The sequence below is a fragment of the Gracilinanus agilis genome, chromosome 4 (genome assembly GCF_016433145.1).
Source record: "Gracilinanus agilis isolate LMUSP501 chromosome 4, AgileGrace, whole genome shotgun sequence".
Lineage (NCBI taxonomy): Eukaryota > Metazoa > Chordata > Mammalia > Didelphimorphia > Didelphidae > Gracilinanus > Gracilinanus agilis.
The window spans coordinates 468,018,217-468,031,232 of record NC_058133.1 but is presented as its reverse complement, the minus strand read 5'-3'; the positions used below and the strand labels follow the sequence as shown (position 1 = coordinate 468,031,232).

The 13,016-nt window shown below is 42.6% G+C and overlaps 1 protein-coding gene across 1 annotated transcript in view; it reads right to left on the bottom strand.

Moving 5' to 3' along the window:
- Window positions 1-11,690, bottom strand: part of ATP1A1 (ATPase Na+/K+ transporting subunit alpha 1) — a 36,207-nt gene extending 24,517 nt beyond the window's left edge. The window contains exon 1 of the mRNA XM_044672420.1: window positions 11,441-11,690. Coding sequence (XP_044528355.1) covers window positions 11,441-11,452 — 12 coding nt within the window. The 5' untranslated portion in view covers window positions 11,453-11,690. The remainder of the gene's footprint in view (window positions 1-11,440) is intronic.
- Between the last annotated feature and the right edge of the window lie 1,326 nt (window positions 11,691-13,016).

Here is a 13,016-nt window from a genome sequence, read left to right as displayed (position 1 = left end):
CATAAAACCCAAACATAAATATAAAATAAAAAAAAAATTTTAATATTCTTAAAAATTTATAAAATATAGAAAAATAAATAAAATTTTAAAATGCAATTTTAAGCCAACAGTTCCTGGGAGGCAGCAGGTAGATAGTTTGTCTGGACCAGAGTACATAAAAGGGAATAATCTGAAGTCTCGAAAAGATAGTTCTGAGCCAGATTTGCAAACAGTTTTATACATTAAACAGGAGTATGTATTTAATCCAAGGATGGAGAGCTACTAAGGCTTCTTGGGGTGAGGGAGGGTAGAAATCCTAGCCTTCAGGAAGAATCATCAACTGAGCTGCTATGTGGGAATGATGGTTTGATAATAGAGAAAATAGAGGTAAGGCTAATTAGGAAATTACTGAAGTACCTTGGGCAAGATGTGACAAAGGCCTAAATTAAAAGGGTGGTGAAAAGGAGATAGATAGGAGAGGCATTACTCAAGGAGAAATAACCAGGCTTGTATGGAGAGAGAGAGAAGGAAAAAAAGGACAAAAATCCATTATTGGACAAGCCTACTGCCCATCAAAATGCAGATAGATTTATTTTGAATGACCATTTACCAAACAACATTGGTTTCCTTTTGATGAAAAGTGCACGTTCTGATAACAGAGCAATCATTAAATTATATTGCTCACGAAGTAATCATTAAATTATATTGCATGTGAAATGAAAATGTGTTGACTGTTGGTACATTTTCAAATATAAAGCCTAGCCTTGGCAAGGGTCAACTTAATGTTATCTATTTAAACTTGGGGAGAAAATTCCCTGTTTAAATAAGCTAAGGTCAATGACAACTCCCCTTCTCCCCAAATCCTTTAAGAAAACCGAATCAAAGAGAAAAGGCCTTGAACTATACACATATGAAGATAAGTTTCACATCAAAAGGTCTTTCCATTTTAAAGGTCACTGCAGCTGAAGGTGAAAGTGAGCTAGAAGGCTTCTTCCAAAGGAAGGGCAATTCTTTAGTTCAGTCCCTATCTTATCTGCTAAGAATGAAATGAGTCTAAAGATAGAAGACACATTCTTGACATTCTTTCCTACTATAGAGCTCAGGGGGAACTAGGAAATAAGCCCAGCACTGGATTTTCTTTTCTTTTTTAAAATGGGAGAATTAAGGTGGGTTCTTTTGAAGGTCCTCTGGGAACTCACTTGTTTTGTTTTTTGTTTGTTTTTTTTTTTTTAACATTGTTCAGAGATAGTTTAAAATAAAGTTCAATGAAAACGCCTCTAGAAATCTTCAAAGAGTCAAAATTCTGGTGCTCTAATTAATGATCAGTTTAATTACTGGGGGGGAGAGCAGTTCCCTCTTTGCTGCTAAATTAGGGACAAGTATTTAAATATCTAGGTTTCTATAAAGTTGTGATCACAGGACTAGGATAGAGGAGGAGCTGAAAGGAACCCTGAAAATCATCTAGCTCAGCTGTTTTTTGAATGACATTTTTATTTCCAAGCTTAGCTTGGCATCAGGAAGACCTGAATTAAAATTCTGCATCAGAGTATACAAAAGTTACTCAACACCTGTGTCTCAGTTTCCTTATCTGAAAATGGGGATAATAACAGCACCAGTCTCACAGGGCTTTCCCTGAGGATCAAATGAGATAGTGCATGTAAAGTGCTTTGCAAACCTATAAAGTGTATAAATGCTACTAGTACTTGATAGATAGTAGGTGTTTAATAAATATACCCTTTCATTTTAAAGAGTAAACATGAGGTGCTCAGCTAATGACCAGGACTTGTTTAATAAGAGTTCCTTGACTCCAAATTCAGTGCAATTTGGGATTCTTATCTTCATTTGCAAAATAAGTGACTCTCCCAAGGATTGTATATCATCTAGAAAAATAACCTTGAGAGAGTTGGAATATAGCAAGCTCCCCCCGCAAATTTCTCCATTTCTTGGTCTATTTCTACACAAATATAAAACAACATCGAGACAAAAGAATGCTTTATAGCAAACAGTTTAAGGAAAGGACAGAGAAGACTTAGAGGCAATGGAATCACAATTAGGATTTCCTTCCATTTCAAATTGAGGTGTATGTCTTTTTTTAAAAAGTATACCAGCTCCAGAAGGGCTAGAAGGCTACTCAAATCTCATCAGTTTAGTCTCTTCTCTATGACTTGGGGCAGATGAGTAACAGATCTTTTCCATCTTAGACCTAGGGATCAGCTGCAAAATCTGACCCAAGATCTTTTCTGACTCACTATCCAGAAAGCCCACCATCCTATTCATCCCAAGACAACAGTCAATGTGTTGGTGTAGGTTTGGGTGGAAAACTAGATCTTTGGTTGTTTGTGTAAACAAACAACCTTCCCTTGTGGGAAGGAGGGGAAATTAGAGAAGCTTCATGCCTGCTTCATTATGCTAGGAGAACTTGCTAGCCTAAAATCCCCTGGACCCCATATTCCATCCCCAACTCCAACTCTAAATGCTGATAAAGGTGGGAGTTGAAAAAATGCATCCAAATACGAGTGTATGTGCAGCATTTGGGGGGAAAAGTCAACTAGTAATGAAACAAGAATTAAAAATCTTTAAAAAAATTGTTTAATAAAAAATTAAAATTCATTCATTCATTCTGCGTCATCATTTCTTGCTCATTTTGTGCCTTTATTCTCTTATATTTTCTTATATAAAGGGGGAAATGGGGCAGAGCAGTGGTTCCCAGTTCTTAAGGAATCTTAAGATATTATAGATTTAGAGTTGAATCTGACCTTAGGTTGTTTTTTTTTTTTTTGAGACTAAGATCTAGAGCAGTGATTCCCAAAGTGGGTGCCACTGCCCCCTGGTGGGTACTGCAGTGATTCAGGGAAGTGGTGATGGCCACAGGTACATTTATTTTTCCTATTAATTGCTATTAAAATTAAAAAAAAAATTAATTTCCAGGGGGCTAAGTAATATTTTTTCTGGAAAGGGGGCGGTAGGCCAAAAAAAGTTTGGGAACCCCTGGGCTAGAGGTTAAAAGACCTACCCCCAGGTCACAAGTAATTTAAATGATAGTCCTGGAATTTTAACTCAGGCTATTTGAACACCTGTTACAAGGAAAATTCAAGAAAGAAATGAATTCATGCATAAAACTTAAACCAAGGACTTGATGGCCAAGAAAATAGCTGAGGGGCCAAAAATAAAAGGAAAAGCTCAATTTCTTCATCTATAAGAATGGAGAAAGTACTTGTAAGACTATATATAGCAAATAAAGAATTTTAAAAATCATACGGTTTGCATAAATGTGAGTTATTCTATAAATCTTCATATTTTAAGCCCCCCCTTTTCACAATAGCAAGAATTGCACTGGAGAAACTTAGTACAAAGAAGTTCCTTTCCTGCTCTAAGATGGGGTTCCCTGGACATGCAAGCAAACCCTCCATTCCTTTCCAATCCAAAGAATGAGGGGTGGGGGTTAAGGGGTGTTCTGCACAGCACAATCTGGTAAACTCCTTTTGTTTCATACCTAATACAACATCTCCAGACTTGGGTGGCAGCCAGTCACCCAGCAGGAGACACAGAGAACAGTAGCAGCCCCTGGGAAGAGTAAGTAAGCCTCTACCAGCTGGTCCCTCACCCCTAAATAAACAAAGCCTAAACAATAATAAAATTGGACCAGTCTTTAAATTCTTAACAGGTAGGCTCTAGCCCCTTTCTTTTTTGGATTGGCAATCCTCCTAAAAACCCAAACAATAAAATAAAAACAGGTTAATTTAAATAAACAGGTAAATTTGGGTTAATTTCCCTTAAAGGAACTTGAAAACCATGCAAAGCACCTACTAAGTGCAAAGCATTCTGCTGGGAAGTGTTGGGCCTACAAAGACAATACAATTAGGATGGTTATTCTTAATCATTCTCTACCAGGCAAACAAAACTATTTTCTTAAGAAAAGGAAAATTATCCTAATGTTCTGGCCACTTGGCTTCATTTTCCTTTGCTGTTTTCCAGATACTGAAGGAATAGTTGGGGTTTATTTGAAAAAAAATGCCCATCACATAGTGTCTATTTGGGAGAGAGTCAGCATGACTTCAGCCTTCTCTTGGAGGTTCTCAAATTTTTACTCTTCCTTGCCCTTCCTGCTTCTCTCTCTCAAACCCTGCTAGCTTTGAATCAATACTTTGTATTGGTTCCAAGGCAGATTAATTGGTTCGGTGACTTGCCCAGGAAGTGTCTGAGACCATATTTGAACCCAGGACCTCCTATTTCTAGGCCTGGCTCTCAATCTATGGAGCCACCTAGCTGTCTCTCTTGCTATCTTTCTAAGCTCTCTTCTACCAAATCTTCTGGCTGTCGCCCAAGGTAGCTGCTGCTACTCTTTCCAAACCAGGATAACAAATCTGCCTTTCTGAAATATAATTCACAGGGAATCACATTTTTGAGCTAGAAGAAATATTAGAGATCAGTGAGTCTAACTCTCCTCACTTTTCAGATAAGAAACCTGAGGTTCAGAAAGATTCGGCGATATCTAAAGCCATACAAACAAGGTTTTAAGCACTCATCATATTGACACTTTGGAAATTAAACTAAAGAAACCTAAAAAAAAAAAAAAAAGCAAACATTAGATTAAGTTTTCTGCTGTGTTGGACCCTAAAGACAGTTAAGTACCATGACCCAGAGATCCCACTACTAGACATATATTCCAAAGTCAAAATACAAAGGTCCCATAAACCCCCAAATATTCATAGCAATACTTTGTACTGGAGCACTGAAATGGAAACCAATCCATCAACTGGAGAACAAATAGACAAATTATGCACGTGTATGGAAACAGAAAAAAAGAAAAGGTACCTCTTTGTATATTCATTATAGAGGTAGAGAACCACAACTCTCAGCCCCTCAAAATGTGTTTTACTCAACTGTTTCCACCACCCTTTTTATATTTAATATATGGGATGGCTCATTACTTAAGGAAAGAGAGGGAATATATTAAATATTATACTGATATGGGGGAATGCATAAAAGGTAATCGCAATGAAAATCCAGAAGAAAAATATAGCCCATATTCTGTCCTTAGATTTATGGGGGGGGAAAAAAAAAATCAAACAGTTTTAGATATACTATGATAAAAAAGTTAAGGCTATCAGAGCAAAAAGAAAAAAGACCAAAGTCCAAAAAGCTTTATCCAGGCATCAAATTTGTAATTGCTAGCAAGAAATTAACCAGATAATCTTTCCAAATGGACTCCAAATAAAACCCATTGAAATAATTTGCAACATTCAGTTCTATATTCTAAGCATTTCTTTTTGCACTAGAATCTAGGCTGAGTTCTAGTTCTAGCTATCTCTATACAGGCTGTGGGAACTGGAAATCAGTTTTACCAGGCTTCCTCAGCAGTAAAATGAACAGGTTGGCCCAATGATCTCTAAAGTTCCCTCCAGGGTTAAGATCCTACTAATTTAGGCCAATGCCTTAAGGATCATAATATTAAAAAAGCCAAAGAGGACAGGGGTTGGATGTTCCAGGTTCTATTAGTTACCTACTCCCAAGTATGTCACAATGAAAGAAATGCAAAGACTTATTTTCCAGAATCTTGAAAAAAAAAAAATTCAGTACAACTAATTAGATGAGTCATATGCAAAGAACATTTTCTCTTTGATTTTGGCCAAAGCATATACTTCCTCCCTCTCAATCAGTCAATTCAGAACAAGAGAAAGTCCAAACTTGCCTTAATTCTCCTTCCTCTTACTCCAGAAAGAGAAAAAACTGAAAAAAGTGTGAGAACAGAAGAAGTTTCCTGAAATGAGAAACTCTAAGCCATTTTTAGACTCAAACCCTAGGAACCTATCAGGTTATAAAGAAACAAAAAGATATTTTGGACTTAAGGAGGTGGCTCTAAAAAAAAAGGGTAAAGAAAATTTATTTTCTATAAAGCTTGGAGTATGGCACACTCAGTAGTTTGTCCAAGCCCAGAAACTCAGACATGAAAGCAACAAAAGGAAAAGATTATTTTTGCTGAAAACCACCTTTCCTTGCCCACCTGTATGTAGGCATTCCAAACACATCCTTATCACAAAGATTCCTCTGATCTGTCCTTAGTGCATCTTTTCATTCTGTGTCAGAATGGAAAGCTATAGCAAAAATCTTCTGGTTCATTCCCATTTTGGAAAGCTGAATACTTAGTTTAAAAAAAAGGTGGGAGAGTTACAGATTGTAGAGGAGAGGGCTCATCCAGTGGCAGAAATACATTCTTAAATCAAGAAGGCACCACGTTTGAAGTTCAAAAGATTCAAACCCAAGATTTTATTAATAGTAACAATGAGAGGTAACATTTCTCTCTAGGGCTTTATAGTTATGGATTGCCGCATACAGCATCTCATTTGAGTCTCACCAGTGGGAAAGAACAGGCATGGGAGATTTGGGAATCAGGGGAACATCATGAGTTCAAATCCTGCCTTAGACACTAATTCTGACTGAGCAAGTCACTAAATCTCCTGGTGCCTTGGTTTCTTCAGCTATAAAGTTCGGCTAGGTGAGAATAATAGCACCCACCAAATAAGTATGCAAAGTATTCTGTGCACCTTGAAATCTGAATATAAAATTCAATAGGATTTGAATATAAATTTAATATAAATGTTATTGTCACTGTCCTTTTCAAATGCCCAAGGTCACACAGCCTAGTGGCAGAAGCAGCTCAAACCTAGATCTTCTAATATCAAGTCATTCTTTTTACTATACTCCTGGATAGGTTCTTTCGAGATAATTAAGGGCCCGAGATAAGGTATGGGCAGGGTTAGGGTTTTACAGACTCCTGTGACTCTTCCTCTTTTGCTCTCTTTACCTGTGCTCATCCTCATCTCATCCACTTAAACTTTTCAGTTAAAAATGAAAGCTTTCTTCAGTAAGCAAAATTATAAACCAGTCTCCAGCTGTTGTTCTTGCGTTCTCTCAAAGAGCCTATTTTAAAGAGTGGATCAATCACCTATCCTTCCACCTTTCTCTACACAAATTTATTATTATTATTTTTTGCCAATGTGGATTAGTTTCCATGGATTATAGCTGAAACCTTTAGTGAGTTCATAGGTGTGAATGTAGCCAAATAAACGTACAATTAAGAATTTACTGGTCAAACAAGTTTCCAGTTATTTCTTATCCTACAGGGCAGGGGCAGGCAGGCAGCTAAGGAGGAAGCAAGGACAGGTGCCAATTTTTGGTGTACTTAAATATTCAACCTTTGAAATAACTACCTTAAACTAGTCTCCAGAAGATTCTGACATGGAAAGCAGAAATCAGCCCTGGAGGCATAGGGAGGAAGGCTTATTCTGTGGAGGAGAGAGAGGGGTGTAACTTAATTAGATAACCTTCAGGCTTAATTTGGTGACAGATCTATAATAGATTTATGGGAAATGTTGAAACTGAAAGGGCTAGTCCATCTTAGTGCTACCAAGTTACTGGTAAAGAATCCTACAAAATAGCAAATAGTAAGTAACCCAAAGCAGTTACACCCTTACAGAAAGGTACACTGAGAACCCAAGAGGCCAGGGGGCTGTTACAGTGTAACGCACTGAACAATTACCAGGCTAGGGTGTGATGCAATATAGAACTCAGTTCTCCACCCCTCCGGTTTTAATGACTAGTTCCTGCCATAATTCTTCAACTTGCATGTGGTTAGGTCCATGCAAACTTTCCACTCAAGACTCCCATTTACAATTTTCAGAGTCTAAAGTACTAGGTTTTATTAACAGCCAGAGGGTATTTAGTCACACTTTTAAGTTGAACTCCAAAAGGGCAGCTGATAATGTTACAATACAACCAGGATTTCTGCTGACTGCTTGTCCACTTGCTTGTGCAATCTTCATACAGATTTTTAAAATCACGCCTCCTCTGGGCTAGAATACTTTTTCCAGTTAATTATCAGAGTTAATATTCAAACACAGCCAAGGATTGCAAGGGAAGTTCTAACCAAGACTAAGGAGTGAAAAAAAAAATAAAAAAAGGGAAAGATTCTCTAAAAGGATCTACTGAAAAATAAACCTGTTTTAAAAATTCATTTTCTAAAAGCTATCCACACACACAAAAATTTTAATTGTAATGTGTAATGTAAGTAATTTAATGTAATTTAACTTAAGTAAATGTTTAAAAAATAAACCTTTTTTTAAAAAAAAAAAACAACATGTAATTTCTCTCCTCTCAAGAGAAAGGGAGGGAAAGGAAAAGTGGCATGGCCTGTAATAGGATCCTAGATTGGGAACTGGAAGGTACTTTAGAGGTCACTCAGTTCAACCTCCCTCAAAATTTCAGATAAAGAAATTGAGGCCTGAAAAGTTAAAAGTGTCTCCAAGGTCACAGAGGTAGGGATGGGATTTGAACCCACATTTTTTTTTTTTATTCCAAGGGCAGCTAGGTGGCGCAGTGGATTCGGAAGACTCCTCTTAACTGTTTGCCTCAGTTTCCTTCATTTGTTAAATGAGCTGAAGAAGGAAATGGCTCCAGTATCTCTGCCAAGAAAACCCAAATGAGGTCTCCAGAAGAGTCAGGAACAACTGAAGGTTTAATAAACCTCTGACTCCAAATCTAGGGCCTTTGGGCTTTTAGCTGAGCTGTTTAGAGCAAGAGCCCAAAGAATTTGTCCAGGGAATAGTAATTCAGTCCTCCTTTTATGGGTAAACCTATAGCAAAATCCAGTTCTTTTAGAGTTGGCTGTACACATGCATGTAAATATTAAGAACCATCTATCAATATACCTTGACCTTTAAAAAGGGGGGGGGGGGAAGGGGAACAGAGAAAGGAATAGCTAATTCAACAATGACCTTAAAAAAATTAGCTGCTAGCCCAGGCTTCCTGGTAAACCAATTATCAACAGGCCTTTTAGTCAACCCCTCCACCCACATTTTTAATCCCCATATGGAAAAATCCCAAAGCTTCTTCATGAAAGTCTTCTGAACACTTGGATTATCACATTAAATCATGGGGCTGGAGAGGGAGAAGTCAGGGGAGGGGAAGACAGATACAAAAACCCTTTTATGCTATCTCACTCATCAAGAACCACCACATACCAACAGAAAGGAAAAAAGTGCAAGCCCAAACAACTCATTCGACTTAAGAGCACCAAAAACATTTATTAACATTAAGCAGGCTAGCATCTGATCCACTTCCCACCAAGAGTTCAGGGGATTTTATAGTTTAATAAGGGATCCATGCAATGACAGACTATCCCTCAGACACCTAGCAGGAACCTAGTTAATTCTCCAGTTATACTGGGAAAGGTCTTTTGACATCAAATGGGCAGGTGTCAGAAAGGCAGCTGAACATGATCTAACAAGTTTCCTGAATATTTTCCCAAATCTTTTCAATTCATGACCTCACCAAAGATAAACTGCCATTTGGAGATGAAGAATTTTAAAGGTCTGCACTTCAAAATGCCACCAAACTCCTACCTAGATTATTGAACTTTTGGGGTACTGTTTATAGGATGCCTTGGAGAATAGTTCTCATTAGATCTTCCAAGGAGGCACAAACTGCCAAGGCTATTTGTTTGTGCTGGAATTTTGCCCTCTTTGATATGGCTAATGTTATAAAATTCTCAAAGGCAGGATTCTACCTTACTGATCTTTTTACTATCTCCTCCAGGGCTAGCATAGTGCCCAGGAGATAATTAGAACCTCAAGGTTTGTTGAACTGAGGTAAGGTTTGGAAAGAAATCCGTGTCATATTGGGGGGGGGGGGTGAAGGAGAGAAGAGATTTGACAGAGTTTCTTATCCAAGGCTAGAGGACAGATTGGTGCAGTCTATCCTCCTACTTGGGACTAAGGCCAGAGGAGGACAGATTGGTGCATTCTATTCCTCCTACTGTCCTTTCCCCATCTTTTTTTTTTTTTTTTTTAAACACTGGTTGTCCCCCATGTTTGAAATGTGCTCTCCCTCCTCCCCCACTGGGAGTGCCTTCCCCTGGAGATTACCTGGCATTGGCAAGGTGCATGAACATATTTGTTTGCATATTGTCTTTCTCTGGGGAATTGGAGTGGGCAAGAACCTTGTTTTGCCTTCCAATGTATCCCCAGCGCTTAAAGGCAAAGTACTGGGCAAACAGCAAGCATTTAGTACTCATAAACGACTGATTCCCAAGCACAACACGGCTGCCTTCAAAGTCTGGCAGAAAAGGTATTTTCTGAAGGAATGCTGTCCTCCTTAATCAATCTCGCTCGCTTCCACTCTTCAATCTACATACCCCCAACACAGAATGGCCACTTTTATAATTCTGGGTCTTATTCAGGGAAGGTTAAGTCGTTTCCCAAGAGGACACAATTAGGTGGGAGGCAACTCCCAGAGGGCAGGGGCCGAGGCTATCTTTCTTTTTAACCTAGTCTTCTCCCCTCCCCCGGGCCCTTCGCTGCGGCAGAGAAAACCAGCTCCACGTGATTAGGGGGACTGCTTCTGACTACTAGTCAGATATGGGGGCAGAAAGCTAGGAAGTGAGGAAGCTTTAACAAGAAAGCAAGCCTACCGGCGTGCCTATCCCATCGCTCCACCAGAACGACATGGTGCCAGTAGGCACGTCCTGGTAAGCAGGAAAAAGCACCCAGTTAGGTCTACCAGTAAGTATACCTTCCAGGCCACTTTTGGGCGGTGAAAGTGGCACACCCGAGCTCGAGGAGAGGCTCGGCAGGAAGGGTAAACCCAGTGGTTGATTCCCTCCCGGGGAGTTGGGGGGAGGAAGGGAGGCCTTTCGGGATAGTTGGCTGGCTTAAGAGTAATGCAGGGACTCCCTCCATGGCTGCCCGCCCTTCTCCCGCTCCATCCCAGCAGCAGCGGGGAGGGGGCCGCGCGCAAAGACGCGGGGGAGAGGAAAGCCAGCTCCGGCCGGCCGGAGAGTCAGGCGTCCCAGGGGTAGGCGGGCAGAGAGAGGAAGGGAGTTCTCGCCCTCCAGGCGCACCGAGAGGGAAGGGGCGGGGGAAGAGAGGCGGGAGGTGAGGGCGGGGAAACGGGTCATTCAGGGATGGAGGGAGCTGGCAGCCGGCTCCTTTCCTGGGGCCGCCCTTGGCCGCCCCGCCCGGCTCTCCCCCCGGCCGCCGCCACCAGCTCCTAGCCCAGCGGCTGCCCACTTTGCCCTCCTCTCTGGCCCCAGGGTCCCTCCCAGAGTCTATCCCGCCCTTCCTACAAGCTCCCACCACCTCCATCCTGCGCTCTCCTTAGAATTCTCCTCCCCATCTCCATGGCCAAAGCCCTCTTCATTCAAGCGCTACCGCTTTCCCCTAGTGCCCAGTCCCAGGTTCACATCATCTTCCTCTTCCTCTTCACTCCCCCCCTTTCTCCCACCCCTCCCCCTTTGCCGCAGTCTCCCTTTCCCTCTCCACTTCCTTCTCCTCCTCCTCCTCCTCCTGCGCGATAGCTCTGCGTAGCGCTCGCTCTCCCCCACCCCCTTCCTTTTTTCTCCTCCCCCCTCCGCTCCGCGCTCGGTTCTCAGCTCCGGGCCGGCGGCAAAAGGAACGCCACTTACCCCCTTCCCCATGGCTGCGGTGCTCTGGTGCCCGCTGCGCCGGGACCTGTCGCCTCTGAATCAAACAGGTAAAGGGATCAACTCCCGGCGCCGGGCCGAGAGGAGCTGGGACTGGGGCTGGGGCTGGCTATGGGCGACCGGGGCGCGGGCCGCTCCCGCTCCGGCTGCCTGCTGCTGCCGCCGCCGCTGCCTCTGCTGCAGATGCCACGTGTCCGCCTCCTCCGCGCCCCAGTCCCCACTGCAGCTAAAGCTGGCGCCTACTCCTCACTTCCTAAAATATGCAACCTGCCTCCTTGCCCCGCCCACGGCCCCAGGACGTCACAGTTACCGGAGCAACTCGACACCCGGGCTCCCTTCCCTGTCTCCTCCTCCCCGCGCCGCGGCTCCACCCCGGGCTCCTCCTTCGCGGGCGCGGGGTACGCCCCGCCGGGGTCCCCAAGGGTCTGGACCCCCGGGAGCCGCCGGCTTGCGGTGCTTGAGAGGGTGAGGATGGCCAAGTCGGCAGCTCAGTGCGGAAGCGCCGGAGCCGGTCCTGATTACTTGGGCGGGAGCTGATCTCTCAGGGCTAGATTTCAATGGGGGAAAATTCATTTCTCTTCCCCTCCCTCTGCGCTCCCCCCTCCCGCTCCCGAATGGCCCTGTGTGACGGGCATACGTAAGAGAAAATAGCTGCAGTGGGTCCAGATAAGCCCTAGAAATGAGGTCCTTATCCAGGAGCTATCGAAGCCACCCAAACCTCCGGCGTCCTCAGAGCTGGGATGGAAATCTCCCACCAACAGGCTGCTTTCCCGCCCCGAGCCCCCCATATAGGCTCGGGGAGATCCGAACTGCTCCGCACGGTGTTTTAGTCCTACTCCTGCCTTTAAGTCTGTGCATGACCTTGGGAAAGACACCTTTCTGGCCTCAGTCTCCTCATCTGTAAAACGAGGGAGTTTGACTCGACTAACTCTCAGAACCCTTCTAGCTTGGAATCTCATGATCTATGCCTTCTCCGGACCGTAGGGTCTTATTTTGTAAAACGGAAGGGTTGGGGGCCGTTAGAGTAGATGATTTCTAAAGGTCTCTTCCCCATCTGATGTGCTATGAGTCCATGACTCACACTGGGAGGGTAGGACAGGTTTGCTGCATAACTACAACCAAGCAGAGCCAGAAGTAGGAAGGAAGGCATTCTTCCATTCCCGCAACGACCTCTTTTAAAGCTCCTGTCCACTTTGGGATGGCTTCTCCCACTGCTGCCTAAGGTCAAGTACCTCAATGCTTTCCACTCTGAGAACCTAATTAGACCCATCTTCTTTGGCCATTTCGGGGGGGTTCCCATGCCCTGATCCTTCCTCCTGCTTCCCTCCCCCCTCCATCAGTACTACTATTGCTAGTGTTAGGAGAAAAAAGATCCAACAATTTCATTCACAATAATTCATACCCCACTTCTGGGGATATTAGCATTAAAAAAAAAGATGCTTGTAAAACAAAAACAAAAACAAACACATTTTAATGGTGTCTGTCTCTGTCACTCCTGGTTGCCTTATGACCTTGGACAAGGTCACAGCCTCTTGGGACCTTATTTCTTCAACTGTAA